The 24,274-nt window shown below is 47.4% G+C and overlaps 1 protein-coding gene and 1 pseudogene across 1 annotated transcript in view; both read left to right on the forward strand.

Moving 5' to 3' along the window:
* The window catches only part of LOC149428699 (centromere protein I-like), a gene marked incomplete at its 3' end in the record, with an annotated part of 56,580 nt that extends 37,351 nt beyond the window's left edge, over positions 1–19,229 (forward strand). Inside the window, exons 10-15 of the mRNA XM_089667100.1 lie at positions 27–91; positions 3,843–3,925; positions 6,223–6,355; positions 8,379–8,503; positions 15,195–15,243; positions 18,996–19,229. Of these exons, the coding sequence (XP_089523226.1) occupies positions 27–91; positions 3,843–3,925; positions 6,223–6,355; positions 8,379–8,503; positions 15,195–15,243; positions 18,996–19,229 (689 nt within the window). The remainder of the gene's footprint in view (positions 1–26; positions 92–3,842; positions 3,926–6,222; positions 6,356–8,378; positions 8,504–15,194; positions 15,244–18,995) is intronic.
* LOC149428700 (U2 spliceosomal RNA) lies at positions 14,176–14,293 on the forward strand (annotated as a pseudogene).
* Positions 19,230–24,274: the final 5,045 nt, after the last annotated feature.

Genomic DNA, 24,274 nt, shown 5'->3' on the forward strand with positions numbered 1-24,274 from the left:
ACCCGCTCTGCTGTTTTACATTCCAGAAATTGAAAGGCTCCTGTATGAAACCTTGACACAGATGTTTATTCCATCATCTTTGTGGTTTAAAGTGAGTTTTATAAAGCTTTTTCTATGAAATATTCCTTTTCTGGGCAGATTGTAGTGTGACTAAACCTGTACTTCAGCTTGTTTAAAAATCACTATTTAGAGGCGACATTTAAGAACATCTTACAGGTTGTACCTGTTTTTAGGGTGCAATATGTTCCTAATCACCCGGCTCCCGCCCCCGTCCTGTGACGGCATGCAGGGATTCCTGTCCCCCCGCAGATGCGGTCACATTTAACATTGGCGCTACTGTCAGGGGCTTTGCCTGCACAGCTGCATCGCTCATTCACAGAGATCAGTAAATGAAAGTACTACAAGTCCTATCTGCCATCACAGCAAACGAACTTGTAGTTTTCGTTGGACTACAAGAGCACTGATCAGCGCACTCATACAGGGGAGAGAACTGTGTTGTTTACATACATTTCTCTCCCTCCGTCGGTAATGCTCGGCGATCACTGGGTGCCAGTGAGTAATAACCGGCCGGGACCCAGTGACTGACAGCCGAGGCCGCGAATAGCGACGCGGGTAGGGCGTGCATGCGCACCCTACCAGGAGAATAAAACACACACACACACACACACACACACACACACACACACACACACACACACACACACACACACACACACACACACACACACACACACACACACACACACACACACACACACACACACACACACACACACACACACGCGCGTTTTTTATTCTCCTGGTAGGGTGCGCACATATGTATGTATGTGTATATATATATATATATGTGTGTTTTTTAGGAGAATAAAAAATATGTATGTGCACATGCGCACCCTACCAGGAGAATAAAAAACACATATGTATGTGTATATATGTGTGTGTGTGTGTGTATATACATATATATATATATATATTTGTTTTTTATTCTCCTGGTAGGGTGCGCATGCGCACATACGTATGTATATATATGTGTTTTTTATTCTCCTAAAAAACACATATATATATATATATATATATATATACATATGTATGTGCGCATGCGCACCCTACCAGGAGAATAAAAAACACATGTACGTGTGTATATATATATATATATAATGTATATGTGTTTTTTATTCTCCTGGTAGGGTGCGCATGCGCGCCCTACCCGCATCGCTATTCGCGGCCTCGGCTGTCAATCACTGGGTCCCGGACGGTTATTACTCGCTGGCACCCAGTGATCGCCGAGCATTACCGACGGAGGGAGAGAAATGTATGTAAACAATACAGTTCTCTCCCCTGTCAGCTCCTGCACACTGTTTGCATGCTTTTTATTAGCACTGATCACTTGTATTTGTGTCACTGGGGATGTCAGTGACACAAAGTCAGTTCCCCTCCGTATCAGAATGCCCGCCGCAGTCCCACTATAAGTCGCTGATCGGCGTCATTACTAGTTAAAAAAAAAAAAGAAAGAAAATCCCACTATATATACCGCCATTTGTAAACTCTATAACTTTCACGTAAACCAAATAATTTACATGTATTGGGATTATTTATTTATTTATTTTTTCTTTTTATAGCAAAGACCTATATTTTGGTGGAAATTTGATTTTTTTTAAAAAATTTTACTGGACACGTTTAATAGCAAAAAGTCAAAAATCGTGTGTTTTTTTTTTTTTTTCTTTTTTTATAGTTCAGAAAAGAAAAAACGCACAGTAAAATCAAATTTTATTTATTATTTATTTCAGGTACTTGTATAACGCTGTCAATTTACGCAGCGCTTTACATATATATTGTACATTCACATCAGTCCCTGACCCACAAGGGGTGTACAATCTAAGGTCCCTAACTCACATTCATACATACACATACTAGGGCCAATTTAGACAGGAGACAATTCACCTACCAGCATGTCTTTGGAGTGTGGGAGGAAACCCACGCAAGCACAGGGAGAACATGCAAACTCCAGGCAGGAGGCGCCATGGTCGGGAATCGAACCCAAGACCCAATTACTGCAAGGCAGATGTGCTAGCCACTGTGCCGCCCGCAAAAAGCTCTATTATTTGGGGGGGGGGGGGGAGAAGATGTAAATTTAACCACTTCAATACCGTGCAATTTTACACCTTCCTGCTCAGGCCATTTTTCAGGTTTCAGCGCTCTCACACTTTGGGTACAATATTGTATGACCGCGCAATTGTCATTCAAACTAAAATTTTATCATTTTCTTCACACAACTAGAGCTTTCTTTTGGTGGTATTTAATCACCGCTGGGGTTTTTATTTTTTGCTAAATTAACAAAAAAAGACAAAATTTTGAAAAAAACGCACGTTTTTCTTTGTTTCTGTTATAAAAGTTTGCAAATAATTGTTCTTCATAAATTTAGGCCGAGATGTATTCTGCTACATGTCTTTGGTGGAAATAACCCAAATTAGGATGTATTATTTAGTTTGTAGGAAAGTTATAGAGTTCACAAACTATGGTATAGATCTGAATATTGATCAATCCTGAAGTACTGACAGCCAATCTAATTTCTTGAGGTCCAAGAATGTCAGGACAGTACAGATATCCCCCAAATGTCAGGACGGTACAGATATCCCCCAAATGTCAGGACGGTACAGATATCCCCCAAATGTCAGGACAGTACAGATATCCCCCCAAATGTCAGGACTGTACAGATATCCCCCAAATGTCAGAACAGTACAGATATCCCCCAAATGTCAGGACTGTACAGATATCCCCCAAATGTCAGGACTGTACAGATATCCCCCAAATGTCAGGACTGTACAGATATCCCCCAAATGTCAGAACAGTACAGATATCCCCCAAATGTCAGGACAGTACAGATATCCCCCAAATGTCAGGACTGTACAGATATCCCCCAAATGTCAGGACTGTACAGATATCCCCCAAATGTCAGGACTGTACAGATATCCCCCAAATGTCAGGACTGTACAGATATCCCCCCAAATGTCAGGACGGTACAGATATCCCCCAAATGACAGGACAGATATCCCCCAAATGACCCCTTTTTGCAAAGTAGACAGTCCGACGTACTTCATAAGAGCCATGGCGAGTTTTTTGAAGTTGTATTTTTTTTGTCATTTTTCGTAAAAAATGAAAAAATTAAAAAAATTAGTTTCACTATTTTTTTTTTTTTTTTTACATATTGTCACCAGTGCAGTACAGCGTCATCATATAACTGGCATGGCGGTGATCAGGGACACTGACTGGTGACAGTATGGGGAAAAAAAAAACTATATATATATATAATTTTTTTTTTTTTTTTTTATGGCGTCCACCCGGAACGCTGATGACATTTGCCGGCCGCCATTCGGCCATAGGGCGGGCGGCAAATGGTTAATTTGGGTGCAGCGTTGCATGACCGCGCAATTGTCAGTTAATGTAATTCAAAAAATGGCCTGGTCAGGAAGGGGGGTAAATCCTCTGGAGGGCAAGGGGTTAAATTACTCTGTTGCTGATTTAAAAAAGAAAAAAACAAAAGCAGTAAACCAAGTGTGTTTATGCTTACCTGTTTTGCCATCTGTACCCTAAATTTTTTTTTTTTTTTTTTTTTTGTCTTCCAAAGCAAAATCAACATGCAGCACATTTTGTGTGAGTCTTCTGCCTGCTTCCCCGGCTGCGACCTCTTCCTTCCCATGATATCATTAGTGTTTCAAAGGGACATGGGGGGCGGGGGTAGCGAAGGCACCCAACACAGTAAACGTGAATAAGGAAGGTGCAAAATGAATGATTTCTAAAAAAAAAAGTTTATGAAGCCTGAATGTTTTTTGTTTTTATTACAGGTCGATGTGCTTAAGAGTCTGAAGAATCTGCTGAAAAACTGGATGATCAAGCATTCGGTCTTCATAGAAAATGTTGAAAATAAGTAAGAAATAACCCAAATAATATGCTCTCTGCACACCTAAATGTGTTTTTTATACTTTCAGAGCTGCTTTGTTATATCTAGGTTTTCTAAAACATTGTGCTGATTTAACAACCGCAGCATCTGCACTGGTGCTTTTCAGTGGACCTGAATGTAAAAAGAAAAAATTTGCTATTCTATAGCAGATAGATTTCCTCCTGAAAAATAGCTGTACACTTCCTGTGCCTATTGTGACCATTGTTCCTGCCCACTGACGCCAGCGTTGGACCGTTGTTCCTCGCCCACTGACGCCGGTGGCGGACCGTTGTTCCTCGCCCACTGACGCCGGCGGCGGACCGTTGTTCCTCGCCCACGGGCGCCGGCGGCGGACCGTTGTTCCTCGCCCACGGGCGCCGGCGGCGGACCGTTGTTCCTCGCCCACGGGCGCCGGCGGCGGACCGTTGTTCCTCGCCCACGGGCGCCGGCGGCGGACCGTTGTTCCTCGCCCACGGGCGCCGGCGGCGGACCGTTGTTCCTCGCCCACGGGCGCCGGCGGCGGACCGTTGTTCCTCGCCCACGGGCGCCGGCGGCGGACCGTTGTTCCTCGCCCACGGGCGCCGGCGGCGGACCGTTGTTCCTCGCCCACGGGCGCCAAGGGCGGACCGTTGTGCCTCGCCCACGGGCGCCAAGGGCGGACCGTTGTTCCTCGCCCACTAGCGCCAAGACATTTTCTACTTTCATGGGCCACAGTTCGGACCCCCCTAAAGTGTGAAACACAGTAAACCGGCCCTTTGGTTAGAAAGTTTGGAGACCCCTGATCTAAGGTACTGCTGCCTCGGACTGCTAGTCTCAGATTTAGAGAGAGATATCGTGATGTCACTACCGCTTCTGCTTTATCAGTCATGTGAATCTGCACTTCCTCCACCCCTTCTGCTGCTTCTTTACCATTACCCCAGCACTTGTCAGGTCATCGGAGAGACAGCTCTGACATTGGGAAGCAAAGCCCCGCTCCTCCACCAGGAAGGCCAACTCCACCAAGGGAGACAGTGCAGAACGGGGTGTGGTAAGACCATAATGGGAATAGGATCAGCTGCAGGGATCCGCCAACAGGCCGTACTAATGACTACCCCTTTGTCCTCTTCATGCCATTTCTGGACACTGCTGCCATAGTACAGATTCTCTTTAAAACGTCAATCCATTGTACCCAAGATTTAGAGAAAGATTTAGGAACTGAAAAACAACCAAAGGAGCTTCCGATACCTCTGGGTATATGCCCTGCCTCTAGGCTCTCGAACAACCTCTGTCCTTTCTCTTAGCAAGGCAATGGCTAATGCAGCTGCCAATCTCAGTCCTTTAGCGATTCAATATACAAAAACCTGAAAACATTCGGTAGGTTTTTCTCTTCAGGTGTTTTTGCTGAGTAGGTAAGAGTCCATCATCGGGACCTTGTATCGGAAGGCTCACGCCAAAACCATAATGATTTCTGGTCATGCAAAATTTCATATGCCTGGTTGGGTACTATCAACTGGGAACAAGATGGAGCAGTCTGCCTTTTATGTACTGGATCAGAAGTCACTACCTGCAGAAACATTAGAACACTCATGTAACGGAACCGGACCCAGACTGCACTTGGGGACTTCCGTTAGACGATCGCTTCCCCGTCAGAACACCGACAACAGACACCACCGCTGACCATACGAGACTAGGCGACACCAGTCTTGAAGTAAAACCAGGAAATAGACTACTGTATTTTAACACAGATACAAGATCTATACATTCAAGGGAACAACCCCCGCCCCCTTTCTGCAAAATTACACAGGGTGGGGCAATCTACCTTTTTAGTAACGAGACACACCAACAGACAGTCCCATCAGGGGAGAGGGCTGCTGGTGACGCCCCCCCCCCCCCCCCCACCAAGCCAATACACATAAACACATACATCCCATAATAGTTTGCTCCCAAGCAAGACACACAATAGAACAATGGGATGCAACCACTCAGCATTAAACAATCCACAACCCCCCACCCCAATCTTAGGGGTACAGGGTGATCTGTCCTAACAGGCACAGGGTGACTTACACATAATAGGGATATGGGGAGCTGAGACAGGGGTCTCCCCACCTCTCCAAAGTGAGCTGGGTTCCATGGGCTCCCCACCCAAAGTGACTCCCGTCACAACTCATGTACTTGTTGGACATACTTGCCCTGTGTTTACATATGTCTTTGTGACACCATTGCAGACCATTTTCATAGGCAACACTGATAGGTCAAGGGCCCAGTCTAAACTTTGACATTTTTTTATATTTTTGCGTCTCACACAGAAATGACACCATGTCTGGGTTGATGACTTCAGTTGAAAATATGATTCAGTTTACCGGACGTTTATGTACTGTGGGCTTGCAGATGCATAACAGTTCTCTCCTTCTGCAGTCTGTCCTGGACTTCTATACATTGGTAAGAAATGTACCTTTTTACTTTCAGCGACTGCTTGTTGTATGTTATAATATATTCCATATTAAATCTGAACTAATCCCACCAATTTAAAGCCCAACTCTGTGCAAAAAATCGTGGGCTGTGCCCCATACTGCATGGGTTTTGTTTTCTAGGGGAGAGGAGAGCGGAGATATACTGACCTGATCCTCCAGTCTTTACAGCACAAGACCGGCCTGATACCCCCGTGCTCCAGCGGTCTTGAATAGTGGACTTTTCCTGTCTTCATCACACCCAGATTAGGTGCCATAGACCAGGAACAGTCCACCACTGGACCGTAGGGGAATGCGGTTTACTGGAGAATCGAAGGATCGAGTGAGGTATGAGCTTTCTGCTCACCCCTAGACAAAACAAGCAGTTGGCCCTGTGCAGTGCGGGCCCAGCCCAGAGGTGGGCTTTTGTTTCCCATATCGGTTAAATTATTCAAGACATGCCGTGAATTATCTGTTACATTTATTGGTGCGCTTATTATTATTATTCAGGCTTTATATATCGCCAACAGTCTGCGCAGCGCTTTACAAAATGAAGGCCGACATTACAGTTACAATACAATTTGGTACAAGAGGAAACCGAGGGCCCGGCTCGTTAGAGCAGTGCTTATGTGGGCTCTCACTTGAACTGTCAAGCCATCAATTGGCTGGTGTTCTAGCTGACCACGTGTGCAGCACCATGGCAGCTTCAGATCAAACGGGGGCTAAGATGGTAATTTCCTTGCTTCTTAACCACCTCCCGTCCGGCCGTTGTATATAAACGGCCGGATGGTGGCACTGCAGGGTCGGGTGGCCGTTTATAAACTCCCTGGGAGCGCGCAGCACCGCGATCCGGTGCCCGCTGTGTCCTCCGGACACAGTGAAACACCAATCGTCGGACGGGACCTCTGTACGAGCTCCTGATCATGTGATTACTGATTGGCCAATCAGTGATCACATGCAAAGTAGTAAGCAAGATGGCACTTGTGACATCATTGCTTACTACGTGTGAAATCTGTGAATGATCACAGAGGTCACATGGTACAAGGCTATTTACAACAGCCTTGTACCATGTGACAAGCTGTGACCAATCACTCAGTAGTTCTCAATGGCTGCAAGAATGCAGACCGAGAGAGAAATGATTGCTTTTACATCCTATATGGGTGTAAAAGCAATCCGTGTAAAAAAAAAAAAAAATCTTCATCACCCCCCACAAGTAGTACAGTGTCACTATGGTGACCCTGTACTGCTAGGGTGACGGTATGTGGTGGAAAAAAAAAAAAAAAAAGTTTAAAAATGAAAAAGTTCAAATCAAATGATCCTGTCAGTCAGGTTCCCCCTCGTGACCCATGTCTCCTATCTTCTCACCATTCAAGAGACGCATGATGTTTTTGTTTTTTTTTTTTTTTTGTTTTTTTTCGCCTATACACCAAAAGAGACTTTTAATTTATTTATATATAAATGTATGTGTGTGTATATGTATGTATATGTGTGTGTATGTATGTGTGTGTGTGTGTGTGTGTATGTATGTGTGTGTGTGTGTGTGTGTGTGTATGTGTGTGTGTATATATGTGTGTGTGTGTGTGTATGTATGTATATATATATATATATATATATATATATATATATATGTGTGTGTGTGTGTGTATTATTATTATTAATGTAATAATTATAATATTTATAATGTGTATATAATAAATATATATATTTATATAATATTATAAATTGTAATAATGTGCATATTAGTAATGTACACATATAATACCTTCGCTTGTTCTCCAATTGCCCCTCCCATTACCAAATGTGTGCAGGGAAGTTTAGAGTAACATACGTCAACCCAGGAGAGAATTTGGCACTAGTGTTGGGGGAGAAAGGTGGAGTACAGCTTTAAGACATTTCAGATTAAAAAGAAGGTACATTTGTAGGTAGTTTCTAAACATTATTTGATTTTCTTTTAATTTCAGGATTACTTTTATACACTCAAAATGACAGACTGACTTTTTTTTTTTTTTATACAGGTTTCTGATTTATATGTATGTTTTTCTTTACCTCTGATCGTCCTTCCTCCTGCTGGAGTGTTCTATCCGGCTCTTCTTTGCAAAGACTGTGTGAACCTTAACCAGATCTGTTACATTATGTACAGGTAAGGATTCTGAATTAGAAATGTTCTTCTGCACCACATGTATATGTATGCCAAAAGCAGGCGCACTCCACCATTATGGGCGCCTGTTAAAAAACTGAATTTAAAGCGAAACGTCAGTTTCATTTTATGTCCTCCTCCCTGTCCTGTAACACTTTTGGGCATTTTTTTTGAGGGGAAGCCAGATACCTAGTTTTGTTAGGTACCCTCTCCCGCTTCTGGTCAGAATTGCCTAGGTCCCAAGAGGTTGTGATGATATTCACGTAGTGCAGTGCAAAGCTGGCCTCCCACACTAAACATGCCAGTGCCAGGGACCCGGGGGAACCAGCTCTGGTGAGGATGGTGCTGGATCCTTCAACAGGTAAGTGTCCTTTTAATAAAATTCAGCAGATACACTATCCTTTCTATTCCCAGCCAGGTGACTGGACAATGAAAGAGCAGCCAGACATTCATAAAGTCATCCATCTACTCTGGCCTCTCCTACAATCAGCATGTGTGTTGCCCATGTGTTTACATGCAGCACAGCTGAATAGCTTCTAGCTTTAACCCTTCTTCTTTCATTCTAAATGCTGTTATACAGGAGTTTGCAAAAGGTCGATACCAAGTAATCAAATTCGGTTCCTTTCTCTAGGTATGTATATCAACTAATAATTAGAGAGCTGCATTCATTTGTATCTTTTTATCCCTTCCTGGAGTTCGCTTTAAAATGTATGTAATAGTACATAACATTTTACATCTGGAGCTCCACCCAAAAGGGGAAGTTCCGTTTTAAGGACTGCTCCCCCGCTCCCCAAAGGTGTCAATCCTTAATGGGGAGCGGGTACCTCGCTCCCACTTCCAGTCCGATCGCCTAAGCAGAAGGTGTCCTCCCTCCCTCCCTGTAGTCTTTTGTGACAGGTCCCAGAAGACTACAGGACCATGCATGAAGCGCAGCGCCACTCGCGCATGCGCAGTGGGTACCCGGCTGTGAAGCCGCAAGCTATCACAGCCAGGTGCCAACACTGACGATGCCAGCCTCCTGGAATCCAGGACGGCCAGTGAAATGGACTGCGGGGGACACACCACGGGACAGGTGAGTGGCTGTTTTTTAAAAGTCAGCAGCTACAGGTTTTGTAGCTGCTGAGTTTTTATTTTTTGACAGGGTGAGTGGAACTCTGCTTTAACCTATTGGGGGGGGGGGGGAAACTTGTAGATCCTCCTAAGAGTTGAATCTATAGGGTGCTCCGTTGCCTTATGGAATCCTCAGAGAGCCACCCTTATGTGCACGCTACGGGGACTGCAGCCGTGTGCTAAAGCTGTTACAGGCATAGAAGCCTCCACTACAAACTGCAGCACTTCTCCTCCCACCTGCTTTATTAGTGTCAGCTGCCTCATAGACTGCAGTGCTGCTCCTCCCACCAGCTTTATTAGTGTCAGCTGCCTCCTATAGACTGCAGTGCTGCTCCTCCCACCAGCTTTATTAGTGTCAGCTGCCTCCTATAGACTGCAGTGCTGCTCCTCCCACCTGCTTTGTTAGTGTCAGCTGCCTCCTATAGACTGCAGTGCTGCTCCTCCCACCTGCTTTGTTAGTGTCAGCTGCCTCCTATAGACTGCAGCGCTTCTCCTCCCACCAGCTTTATTAGTGTCAGCTGCCTCCTATAGACTGCAGTGCTGCTCCTCCCACCAGCTTTATTAGTGTCAGCTGCCTCCTATAGACTGCAGTGCTGCTCCTCCCACCAGCTTTATTAGTGTCAGCTGCCTCCTATAGACTGCAGTGCTGCTCCTCCCACCTGCTTTGTTAGTGTCAGCTGCCTCCTATAGACTGCAGCGCTGCTCCTCCCACCAGCTTTATTAGTGTCAGCTGCCTCCTATAGACTGCAGTGCTGCTCCTCCCACCAGCTTTATTAGTGTCAGCTGCCTCCTATAGACTGCAGTGCTGCTCCTCCCACCTGCTTTGTTAGTGTCAGCTGCCTCCTATAGACTGCAGCGCTGCTCCTCCCACCAGCTTTATTAGTGGCAGCTGCCTCCTATAGACTGCAGCGCTGCTCCTCCCACCAGCTTTATTAGTGGCAGCTGCCTCCTATAGACTGCAGTGCTGCTCCTCCCACCAGCTTTATTAGTGTCAGCTGCCTCCTATAGACTGCAGTGCTGCTCCTCCCACCAGCGCTGAGATTGACAGCTGGTTTTGCTCCTGCATGTGTGGTGCGTACAGTGCTCGCTCCCTGAAAGGAAGTTCGGGAAAGTACGGCTAGTAACTTAACTAGAGGGAAATAGGAAATAATTGGTGAGGGTTTAATACTTCTTTAACCACTTCACAACCGCGCTATAGCCGAATGATGGCTACAGCCCGGTTGTCCAGTTCTGGGAGGGCGTCATATGGCGACCTCTCAGAATGTGTCCTCCCATACACCCAGCGCTCTCCGTGATCGCTGTGTTCTACGGACTCAGCTTATCACATGTTGAGGTAAAAGGCCAATCACAGCGGCCTTTTACCACGTGATCAGCCGTGTCCAATGACACAGCAGATAACAGTAAATACAGCTGCTGCTTATTGGCTGCACTTTCCTCACACTGTCACAGCATGAAGAAAGTACTGCCGATAACTGACAATGATCACAGAGCAGATCGGCACTGATCATTAGGGCAGTGATGATCAGTGCCCAGCAGCGTCGCCCATCCGTCAGCATCACCCATCAGTGCCACCTATCAGTGCCCATCACTGCTGCATATCAATGCCCATCAGTGCCTCCTCATCAGTGCCCATCATTGCTGCATATCAGTGCCCATCATTGCTGCATATCAGTGCCTCCTCATCAGTGCCCATCATTGCCTCCTCATCAGTGCCCATCATTGCCTCCTCATCAGTGCCCATCATTGCCTCCTCATCAGTGCCCATCATTGCCTCCTCATCAGTGCCCATCATTGCTGCATATCAGTGCCTCCTCATCAGTGCCGCATATCAGTGCCTCCTCATCAGTGCCGCATATCAGTGCCTCCTCATCAGTGCCGCATATCAGTGCCTCCTCATCAGTGCCACCTATCGGTGCCCATCATTGCTGCATATCGGTGCCCATCATTGCTGCATATCAGTGCCCATCATTGCTGCATATCAGTGCCCACCATTGCTGCATATCAGTGCCTCCTCATCAGTGCTGCATATCAGTGCCTCCCCATCAGTGCTGCATATCAGTGCCCATCATTGCTCCTCATCAGTGCCTCCTCATCATTGCTGCATATCAGTGCCCATCATTGCTGCATATCAGTGCCCATCATTGCTGCATATCAGTGCCGCCTCATCAGTGCCCATCATTGCTGCATATCAGTGCCCATCATTGCTGCATATCAGTGCCACATATCAGTGCCCATCATTGCTGCATATCAGTGCCTCCTCATCAGTGCCCATCATTGCTGCATATCAGTGCCTCCTCATCAGTGCCCATCATTGCTGCATATCAGTGCCCATCATTGCTGCATATCAGTGCCCATCATTGCTGCATATCAGTGCCTCCTCATCAGTGCCACCTATCAGTGCCCATCTTTGCTGCATATCAGTGCCTCCTCATCAGTGCCACCTATCAGTGCCCATCATTGCTGCATATCAGTGCCTCCTCATCAGTGCCCATCATTGCTGCATATCAGTGCCTCCTTATCAGTGCCCATCATTGCTGCATATCAGTGCCTCCTCATCAGTGCCCATCATTGCTGCATATCAGTGCCCATCATTGCTGCATATCAGTGCCTCCTCATCAGTGCCACCTATCAGTGCCCATCTTTGCTGCATATCAGTGCCTCCTCATCAGTGCCCATCATTGCTGCATATCAGTGCCTCCTCATCAGTGCCACCTATCAGTGCCCATCATTGCTGCATATCAGTGCCTCCTCATCAGTGCCACCTATCAGTGCCCATCATTGCTGCATATCAGTGCCCATTGTAACGGAACCGGAACCCAGACCGCACTGAGTTTTTCCGTTATAGCACAACTTCCCCTGTCCGAACACCATCCACGGACCACACCCTGAAATCCCTCAGAAAAAAGACAGCACCCAGCTCTTAAAACAGGAAGCCAACTACTCTTTATTTTACACAAATAACATGTTTTATACAGAGGGCGGGGAAACACAACCAGGAACAGGAAATACATCATCAGCCCGCCCCATCCCACACAGACACAGAACAATGGGATGAAACACATGGTAAAGGACATTGACCAACCCCCACACCAATACACAAACAGTACATCCCATAATAGTTGGCTGGGCAGGAAGACACAGCATCATAGGGGGGAGCACATGGCAAACAAACAATGGACAGCCATGTGGCCTAGACAAAGGAACACACACTATACACAATACTGGGACATTCACATTCACACCCTGTACCCCTTAGGCACAGGGTGGGTTAAACATAATGATTTGGGGAGATGATACAGAGGTCCCCCCCACCCCCAAAAGTCACTCCCGTCACACCCATCATTGCTGCATATCAGTGCCCATCATTGCTGCATATCAGTGCCTCCTCATCAGTGCCACCTATCAGTGCCCATCATTGCTGCATATCAGTGCCCATCATTGCTGCATATCAGTGCCCATCATTGCTGCATATCAGTGCCCATCATTGCTGCATATCAGTGCCCATCATTGCTGCATATCAGTGCCCATCATTGCTGCATATCAGTGCCCATCATTGCTGCATATCAGTGCCCATCATTGCTGCATATCAGTGCCTCCTCATCAGTGCCACCTATCAGTGCCCATCATTGCTGCATATCAGTGCCTCCTCATCAGTGCCCATCATTGCTGCATATCAGTGCCCATCATTGCTGCATATCAGTGCCACCTATCAGTGCCCATCATTGCTGCATATCAGTGCCTCCTCATCAGTACCACCTCATCAGTGCTGCCTATCAGTGCAGCTTCATCAACGCACATTAGTGAAAGAAAAAAATTACCTGTTTGAAAAAAAATAAGTTTTTCTTTGCTTCTATTATAAAATTTAGCAAATTTGTTTGCTTTTGTTTTTGTTTTTTGTGCAACAAATAAAACACCCAGTGGTGATTAAATACCACCAAAAGAAAGCTCTGTGTGAAAAAAAATTATAAAAATATCATTTGAAATGGCTAAGTGTTGCATGACTACGCAATCGTCATTCAAAGTGTGAGCGCTGAAAATTGGCCTGGGCACGAGGGGGTAAAAGTGTCCGGTAGGCAAGTGGCTAAAGGATAATTTCAACTTTGGAACATGTTACATGCTCCAGCATCTGCACCTTTCCCCCCCCCCCCCCCCCGTGAGCAGGCGGGGGATCGTCTGCACGCACCCCCTGTCAAGATGTGATCATGGCATGGGACTCCGCCCACACATTTGCGTCATTCATTCACAATTTCCTGTGAATAGACTACAAGTACCGTCCGCTATTGCGGCGGACTGCTTGTAGTTCTCAATGAACTGTGGGGGTGCTGGTGAGCCGCCTCCTAGTTCATTGATCTAAATGCTCTCAGGTAACTGCATGCGCATATTGGAGGTATGGGCAAACCGCTATCTTGAGAGTCTGCAGGAGCCAGACATTGCACCTGTAATCTGCTGATCACGGGTGCAATGGTCTGCAGCCTTTAGGATCTGTGTGGCTGATGCACTGCATACACACAGGTTGTAAGCGTGATGCCTACTTGTTCACGTCTCGCAACAGTTACAACAGTTACATCGCTTCTCGGCCTTTTGGCTAAGATCAAGTGTAGTATCTGTTCTTATCAGTGTCCAGTAGGGGGGCTCCACGGTCATTCTAGCTTTGCGGGGATGACTGGTTGTATAGTACCCCTGCTGGAATGATGGGGGTCTGGACGGCTAGTACCAGGGGGACAGAAAGCGTGGTGCCCACGAGTAGCTGGGGCCCGTGAGTAATTCTCCTGAGGAGACCGGAAGGACCCAGTTCCTCCTGATTTGGACGGATCTACCTTGTCTGGCCAGGGGTTCGGGAAGGCAGAGAGTCCGCAAACCAGTGCCCCCTGAGTAGTCGCCTCAGGGGTGCCACTAGTAACACCTGGGTGTGGGACCCCACAGTGTGAAGATGGCACATGGTCACTGATTTACCACTTTTTCTGCACAGCGCCCGTAGGACCAGGCCTTTTGGCTAGGACCAGGGCAATTTTTGGTACAGGGCCTGGTCTGCGCTCTATTTGGCACGACCACTTTTTTATTTTCTATTTATTTAATTTTTTACACCTCCCACGTTTTGTCACTTTTTCTTTACTTCTGTGTGTGTTTTTTTTTCTCACAGGATGGAGGGTGTGGGTCCTCGGGCCTGCCCTGAAGTCTAGGGGGAGGATGTGTGGCGTTTTGGTTCCTTCCTCCCCTGTCCCTAGGGGGTTTTCTCTTCGGGAGAGCCCGGTGGTCCACGTGGCCTTTTGGCCAGGAGGACCAAATGGGAACCTTGTCCCTGTCAGGAGCTTCGTGCCCCGGGGGATCAGGGTAGTGGTCCATCCCCTTCGGGGGAAGGACAAAGCACACCCCTAAGTGCACATTTTCGTGTGGTGTTTTGCACTTGCACTTTTTTTGTGAACACTTACAGGTTTTTCGTTATAGTTGCACGTTTGCGGACTTAAAACAAAAAAAAAAACAGTTACAACGTTTACTCTGTGTCAGATTTTCTTTTTATAATATAAAGTGTGGGTGCTCAATGGATCATCTTGTAAAATAACTTTTTTTTTTTTTTTTTTTTCAGGTATAGAGACAATCTCTTGACAGCAAGAAAAGATGAAAAAGATAACACTGTAAGAAAAACAGATACGTGTTTGTTTAATAATGTCCAGTGTAGAACAGAAATGCTCAGAATTTTTTCAGAATGTTTGTTTTTTTTTTTTTGTCCTACTCAAAACTAAAGTGTGAGTTGGAGTTTAAAGTGGAGTTCCACCCAAAAGAGGAAGTCCCGCTTTAGAGATTGGTCCCCCGCTCCCCATTAAGGATTGGCATCTTTTGGGGAGTGGGTACCCGAAAATTGACAGGTACCCACTCCCACATCCGCTGCGATCGCCTAGGATCGGAAGCGGAAGATGTCCTCCCTCCCTCCCTCCCTGTAGTATTGTGGGACACGGGACAGGTCCCAGAAGACTGCGGGGCGATTCAGGAAGCGCAGCTCTACTCGCGCATGCGCAGTGGGAACCCGGCTGTGAAGCTGCAAGCTGTCACAGCTGGGGGCCCACACTGAAGATGCCAGCGCCTGGAATACAGGACGGCTGGTGAAACGAGCTGCGGCGGGGGGCAACGCGGGATCGTGGGACAGGTATGTGGCTGTTTTTGTAGCTGCTGACTTTTTTTTTTTTTTTTTTTTTACTGAGTGAGTGGAACTCCGCTTTAAGCTGAACTCCAGGAAAATGGCTAATCATGCCGATAAAATAAATATGATTTGAGTTTCTCTTACCTGCCAAGGATTTGTATTTTTCTATCCAATTCTGAGATTTTATATGGCCCATCAGGGAGCACAGCCAGGTGGATATCTGCACTTGCTTTTACAGTAAAGCCGGCCAAAGATGGATCGAATCTCGGCTGGTTCAGCAGGGACTTACTGAGATTCAGTCCATCTATGGGCCGGCTGGTTGTTCTGAAGTCGATCTATTGATTGATTTGCATACAACCAGCCTGTCAGATTTTTTTATATGATTACTGCCAGCGGCTATAGCCACTAGCCGTAATCGTGTTCTGCCAGCAGGGAAGGCTCCGCGCTGGCAGAACACAATCGCACCGCAGGAGGACTTTGAAGCCCCATCAACACTGTTTGATAGGGGAAGCAATTGATTTTCTTTCCTGCAACCAAGAAAATCGCATCATCTGTGGCATGCCATAGACCAGGGGTAGGCAACCTGTGGCTCTCTAGCTGTTGTGGAACTACATTTCCCATGAAGCATTGCAAAGATTACAAAACTGACAGTTACAGCTATGACTTGCAGAGGCATGATGGAACTTGTAGTCCTGCGGCTCTCAGGTTGCCTACCCCTGCCATAGACAATAAAAAGGTACACAGTCTCTACTCCCGGACAGTGAGAGCAGCAGCCGATTGATGATGTCATCTTTGTGCTTTTTCTTCCTATCGGTACATTTTTATAACACGACCTGTCTGGCCCTCATACCCAGGGACTGATGATAAAGCTGAGTTGCAGCTGGAAAAAAAAAGTGTGCAGCTACAAAAACTGTAGCTGATGACTTTTAAAATACAGACACTTACCTGTCCCTCGGTCCAGCTGTGTCCGCCCCACCGCTGTTTTCACCAGCCGTCTTCTCCCCCTGGCGCCGCCATCTTTAGTGTGGGCACGCGGCTGTGAAAGCTTGCGGCCGAGAAGCACTGCGCTTTGCGAATAGCCCCATAGTCTTCTGGGACCTGTCACGTGTCCCAGAAGACTACAGGGAGGGAGGTCAACTTCCGCTTCCAATCGCTTAGGCTAGTGATGGTGAACCATTTTGAGCCCGAGTGTCCAAACTGCAACACAACCTTATCACTGACGCACTGGGTGCGCACCCCTGGGGGCGCACAGGGGGTGTGTTCCATGAGGACGTCCATGGAAGCCTTCCCAGAACTAGACAACCGCACTGTAGCTTGCTTTCGGCTATAGCACGGTTGGGAAGCAGTTAATCTCACCTCTGCAGGGTCGGTATGGATTCCAACCCGCCAGCTCATTCCCATCCATACTGAGCATGTTGCCCCTGGCCCCGGAGTAGTGTGGGAGCCGTTTACTTTCATCCACGCTAAACACGTCACCACTGGCCCTAGAGCAGTGTGGGAGCTGCTTCCTATCATCCACGTCCATCCCCGGGTATGTCACCCGTGACACCAGAGCCATGTGGGAGCCACTTCCTCTCATTTTTTGGATCCACGCCCATCCGCGGATACGTCACCCCTGACGCCAGAGACGTGTGGGAGCCGCTTCCTCTCGTCCACGCCCACCCTGGCCCAAGAGACGTGTGGGAAATGTAGTTCAAGGGGAAAGTGAACAAGATCTGGATGGCCGGTCAGTGTGTGCGGTCCGTGTGCACTCATCTTCCTCTTCTTCCTGGCGTGCCCACTGAGATGGGTCTCCGTGCCATAGGTTCGCCATCACTGGCTTAGGCGATTGCAACGGAAGTGGGAGTAGGTATCTGTCAAATTCGGGTACCCGCTTCCCAGAGGTGCCAATCCTTAATGGGGAGCGGGGGACAAGGCATTAAAGCGGAACTTCCCTTTTTGGGTGGAACGCCGCTTTAATTCAAAACTGGATTCTTACACTGCTTGTATTTGGGGAAAAAAAAAAGATTTTACACTGTCCATTTACATTTTTTTTGGATCACTTTTATTGCTATCACAAGAAGTGTACTCATTCCTTTCAATAACAATACAGCATGGCAGATCCTCTTTAAGGAGAGATCTGGGGTCTATAAGACCCCAAATCCCTCCTCTACCTTGAAAAGCAAAAGATCATAAAACCGTTTTTTGTTTTTTTTTTGATCTTTTGCAAAAAAAAAATTGACATGCTGCTGGAACCGAAAGTCCGGTCCTCCTAAGCCATAGAAATGAGTAGAGGCCATCTTTCCTTCACTCATCTCTATGTGCAGCTGCCGCAGCGCCAGATCGGTTCCCGGAGTTAAGGCCAGGGACCACCGGAAAGCAGCGGGTGGTCAGCTACACCTCCTTCCGCTTCTAAAAGTGATCCACCGCTTGGATCACTTTTAACAACGTCCGGCGCCTAAGGGAAAAATGAAAGTGGTTGTAAAGGCTCAAGGTTTTTTGCCTTCATGCATTCTAAGGTAAAAAATCTGCAGCAGTGCCCCCACCGTGATCCATCGATATGCACAACAGCCTCGGCTGTCCCGGGTCTCTGCCTCCTCATTGGCTGAGACAGCAAGCGGGAGCCATTGCTGTCCATCACAGCCAGTCAGCCAATGAGGAGAGGGGGTGGGGCCACCCCACGGCTCCGTGAGTGAATGGACACATGGAGCAGCGGCTGGGAACAGCCTGCTCGGGTGCCCCCATAGCAAGCCGCTTGCTATGGGGGCACTCGACAGAAAGGAGGAACCAGGAGCGCTGGCAGGGGACTCTAGAAGAGGAGGATCCAGGCTTCACTGTGCAAAACCACTACACACAGCAGGTAAATATAGCATGTTTGTTATTTTTCAAAAAAAAATTAACCTTTTTAGTATCGTTTTTAATACCTGGGTTATGGCATCTAGCTGCAACCCTGGTATTCAACATCAAGCCATGACGTATTTTCCCAGTTAGGCGCCTGGCAAGTGGGTTAGCTTTCCATCCTCATTACAACCCTACTGTACTGTAGGCAAAAATAGAACCCGAAGGTTTAAAACTTCCTGCGTCCCTGATTGGACGCCAAGAAAAATTATTTTTACCGTCCTTAAACTCCTAGTCCCACCTTTTATCTACTAAAGAAACCAATGGGAGCTAGTCTTAGTCACACAGTAAAAAAAAAAAAAAAAAAATGCAAAGGCACTTGTCATTTGTCCTCTTGTCTGACTTATGTTTTTTTTTTTTTTTTTTTTTAAGGGCCGCGTCCTTTTAAACATCAATAGCCAGACGTTTAAACTATATAACCAATACCTTACTGCGATGGTGGGATGCCTTTGGACATCACAAGCCTTTACCCTGGACCCCCATCCACAAGGAATCAAAATGAACCCAGAAGACCTTGAAATGGCCGGTGTGGCATCCTATAAGAGGGCGTTCAACATTGTATTCCACCCGGCATTGATTGCTTTCGCCTTCTCATTTTTGCAGCAGGTAAGCACACTGACCCAACCCAATATTTTTTTTTATAGCATAGGGATACTAGAACCCCGGCCAGTTTATTTTTTGCCATCCTGTGTACCTCCAGGAAAATTTCAATTCCTGTCCCGTGAACGCTGCAGGAAGTTAGAGGAGATCTCCCAAATTGAGGGGAATTCCCCTCTTAGACTGTTGAACAGGTGTTGGAAGATTTCTCCATACTACATGTCGTGGCAGCTGGAAAATTTAGGATTTTCTCACTTTTTCAGTAACAATTTTAACCAGTACGAATGGAGGGGTGAATCTCCCCAATACCTGACAGAGGGTCTAAAATGCTTCAAAGGTTTTGCCTAGAGAGAGAGCACTTTAAAGTGTTACTAAACCCAGGACCCGGCATTCCCTATATCGGCTCTCCCCGGACCCGGCATTCCCTATATCGGCTCTCCCCGGACCCGGCATTCCCCTATATCGGCTGTCCCCGGACCCGGCATTCCCCTACAGTTGTGTCCAAAATTATTCAACCCCCACTGAAATTGAGTGTTTTGGCCAGTTTGACATTGCTTTTGATCATTCAGTCATCTTGCTTACATTTACATTAAAGAGGCACTTGTAGGTCAGACAAATATAACATAACAGTTATAATGAAATAACCACAAATGTCTTTTCTGTGCTCACAGCATTATCAGTTTTATTCAACCCCCAAGTGACATTCAATCTTAGTACTTAGTACAGCATCCTTTTACAGTTATAACAGCTTTTAAACGTGAAGCATAGCTTGACACAAGTGTCTTGCAGCGATCTACGGGTATCTTCGCCCATTCTTCATGGGCAAAGGCCTCCAGTTCAGTCACATTCTTAGGCTTGCGCACTGCAACTGCTTTCTTTAAGTCCCACCAGAGGTTCTCAATCGGATTTAAGTCTGGTGACTGCGATGGCCACTCCAAAATGTTCCAGCCTTTCCTCTGCAACCATGCTCTAGTGGACTTGGAGGTATGCTTGGGATCATTGTCCTGTTGAAAGGTCCAACGTCTCCCAAGCCTCAGGTGTGTGACGGACTGCATCACGTTTCCATCCAATATCTCCTGGTACTGAAGAGAATTCATGGTACCTTGCACACGCTGAAGCTTCCCTGTACCTGCAGAAGCAAAACAGCCCCAAAGCATGATTGACCCTCCACCATGCTTCACAGTAGGCAAGGTGTTCTTTTCATCATAGGCCTTGTTCTTCCTCCTCCAAACATAGCGTTGATCCATGGGCCCAAACAGTTCTAATTTTGTTTCATCAGTCCACAGAACACTATCCCACAACTTTTGTGGTTTGTCCACATGGCTTTTGGCATACTGCAGTCGACTCTTCTTATTCTTTGGAGACAGCAAGGGGGTACGCCTGGGAGTTCTGGCACGGAGGCCTTCATTACGCAGTGTGCGTCTTATTGTCTGGGCTGAAACTTCTGTACCCACATCTGACAAATCTTTTCTCAGTTCCTCAGCAGTCACACGGGGACTTCTCTCCACTCTACGCTTCAGGTAGCGCACAGCAGTCGAAGTCAGCATCTTCTTTCTGCCACGACCAGGTAGCGTTTCAACAGTGCCCTTTGCCTTGAATTTGCGAATGATGCTTCCTAAGGTGTCTCTTGGTATGTTTAACATCTTTGCAATCTTCTTATAGCCATTGCCCTTCCTGTGAAGAGAAATCACCTCTTCTCTTGTCTTCCTGGACCATTCTCTTGCCTTCACCATGTTTGTAACCACACCAGTAAATGTCTAGAAGGAGCTGAGTATCACAGTCATTTTAAAGCTGCCTAATTGGTGCTTATTATGCTTGATTGCTGCTCGGTGACATCCACAGGTGTTTTCAATACCTGATGGAAAGCACCTGTATGAACCTCTGTTCTTCAGAGTGGTAGTCTTTAAGGGGTTGAATAATTGTGGCAATGAAGAAACCACATAAGAACCATTTACTACTGTATTACATAAACAATTGATGTCATTTTAGTTGCATTTGGGTAGTTACAACGTCCTTGTAGGATTTGATTCTGAATACAATTCCAAATGTACACTATAGTCCCTAAACCCCTTTACAGCATTGGGGGTTGAATAATTTTGGACACAACTGTATATCGGCTCTCCCCGGACCCGGCATTCCCTATATCGGCTGTCCCCGGACCCGGCATTCCCCTATATCGGCTGTCCCCGGACCCGGCATTCCCCTATATCGGCTGTCCCCGGACCCGGCATTCCCTATATCGGCTCTCCCCGGACCCGGCATTCCCCTATATCGGCTCTCCCCGGACCCGGCATTCCCCTATATCGGCTCTCCCCGGACCCGGCATTCCCCTATATCGGCTCTCCCCGGACCCGGCATTCCCCTATATCGGCTCTCCCCGCACCCGGCATTCCCCTATATCGGCTCTCCCCGCACCCGGCATTCCCCTATATCGGCTCTCCCCGCACCCGGCATTCCCCTATATCGGCTCTCCCCGCACCCGGCATTCCCCTATATCGGCTCTCCCCGCACCCGGCATTCCCCTATATCGGCTCTCCCCGCACCCGGCATTCCCCTATATCGGCTCTCCCCGCACCCGGCATTCCCCTATATCGGCTCTCCCCGCACCCGGCATTCCCCTATATCGGCTCTCCCCGCACCCGGCATTCCCCTATATCGGCTCTCCCCGCACCCGGCATCCCCTATATAACAGAGCATGTGTGCAGACTTGCCACTGCTGCTCTGTACTGTGGCAGATAGAATGGGGGCAGTAGAAGAAGGGGAGGATCAGAGAAGACAGGATCAAACATCCTTTTTACACAATGCAGAGGATTAACCCCTTAGTTTCCACAGGGAGTACAACAAGCATGCTTTACTGCATATAAAGACTGATTGTACTGTTGTGGGTTTAGTAACACTTTAATAGGAAAACCAGCAAATCAGAAGAACCCCATAAGCAATACAACTAAACACATTATTATACGTTCATTATTATTCCATAGTGTAGCTTTAGCCAGTCTGATCTTTGCCTAAGAGTCCCATCAAGGTTGGAAATGGTCCTTTTTTATTTATTGCTACTCTTTCCTTTCACTGATAAATATGTCATAGCATTCCATGTTTAAAGTTGTGATTGAGGCTGGGTTCACACTGATGCGGTGCGGAATTCGCAGCGTTTTCTGTGCAAATTCCACATCAGAATCGCACACCGGTCATGCGAACCGATGCGGGTGTGCATGTTAAGTTAATACCTCGAAATCGCTCCACAAAACGCAGTGCGATGTGCAGAATCGGATCGCATGGGTGTGAATACCCATGTGATCCGATTCTAGTGCGGACCCAAAAAAAGAGTTCTACTTCCTCTTCCATAATGTACGACTCCAATCGCACCGCACACAAATAGCATGTGCTTTGCACAGGAGTGCGGTTCCTGTGCGAATCGCATGCGATTTACCGCACCGCATGAGTGTAAACCCAGCCTCCAGGTTATAACCTGGACAGGTTATGGTTACGGCTTATCACTGGTTTCCGCCTTCCTCCTCCTCTTCCTTTTTCCTCCTTCTCTTCCTTTTTCCTCCTTCTCTTCCTTTTTCCTCCTTCTCTTCCTTTTTCCTCCTTCTCTTCCTTTTTCCTCCTTCTCTTCCTTTTTCCTCCTCCTCTTCCTTTTTCCTCCTCCCCTTCCTTTTTCCTCCTCCTCTTCCTTTTTCCTCCTCCTCTTCCTTTTTCCTCCTCCCCTTCCTTTTTCCTCCTCTTCCTTTTTTCTCCTCCTCTTCCTTTTTTCTTCCTCCTCTTCCTTTTTTCTTCCTCTTCTTCCTTTTTTCTTCCTCTTCTTCCTTTTTTCTTCCTCCTCTTCCTCCTTCTTCCTCCTTCCTCCTCCTTCCTCCTCCTCTTCCTCCTTCCTCCTCCTCTTCCTCCTTCCTCCTCCTCTTCCTCCTTCCTCCTCCTCTTCCTCCTTCCTCCTCCTCCTCTTCCTTCTTCCTCCTCCTCCTCTTCCTTCTTCCTCCTCTTCCTTCTTCCTCCTCCTCCTCTTCCTTCTTCCTCCTCTTCCTTCTTCCTCCTCTTCCTCCTCTTTCTTCTTCTTCCTCTTCCTCCTCTTCCTTCTTCTTCCTTCTTCCTCCTTTTCCTTCTTCCTCCTCCTCTTCTTCCTTCTTCCTCCTCACCTTCCTCCTTCCTCCTCACCTTCCTCCTTCCTCCTCACCTTCCTCCTTCTTCACCTTCCTCCTTCCTCCTCTTCCTTCTTCCTCCTCTTCCTTCTTCCTTCTTCCTCCTCTTCCTTCTTCCTCCTCCTTCCTCCTCTTCCTCCTTCTTCCTCCTCCTTCCTCCTCTTCCTCCTCCTCTTCCTCTTCCTCTTCCTCCTCCTCTTCCTTCTTCCTCCTCCTCCTCCTCCTCCTCCTCCTCCTCCTCCTCCTCCTCTTCCTTCCTCCTCCTCCTCCTCCTCCTTCTTCCTCCTTCTTCCTCCTCCTCCTCTTCCTTCTTCCTCCTCTTCCTTCTTCCTCCTTCCTCCTCTTCCTTCTTCCTCCTTCCTCCTCTTCCTTCTTCCTCCTTCCTCCTCTTCCTTCTTCCTCCTTCCTCCTCTTCCTCCTTCCTCCTTCCTCCTCTTCCTTCTTCCTCCTTCCTCCTCTTCCTTCTTCCTCCTTCTTCCTCTTCCTTCTTCCTCCTTCCTCCTCTTCCTTCTTCCTCCTTCTTCCTCTTCCTTCTTCCTTCTTCCTCCTTCTTCCTCTTCCTTCTTCCTTCCTCCTTCTTCCTCCTTCCTCCTTCTTCCTCCTTCCTCCTTCCTCCTTCCTCCTTCCTCCTTCCTCCTTCCTCCTCTTCCTTCTTCCTCCTTCTTCCTCCTTCCTCCTCCTCCTCCTCACCTTCCTCCTTCCTCCTCCTCCTCACCTTCCTCCTTCCTCCTCCTCCTCCTCCTCCTCCTCACCTTCCTCTTCCTCCTCCTCACCTTCCTCTTCCTTCCTCCTCCTCCTCTTCCTCTTCCTCCTCCTCCTCTTCCTCTTCCTCCCCCCCCCCCCCCCCCATAATGTACGACTCCAATCGCACCGCGCACAAATAGCATGTGCTTTGCACAGGAGTGCGGTTCCTGT

Source organism: Staurois parvus, unplaced genomic scaffold (assembly GCF_062004578.1).
Source record: "Staurois parvus isolate SC_StPar_1 unplaced genomic scaffold, SC_StPar_1.0 ptg003024l, whole genome shotgun sequence".
Lineage (NCBI taxonomy): Eukaryota > Metazoa > Chordata > Amphibia > Anura > Ranidae > Staurois > Staurois parvus.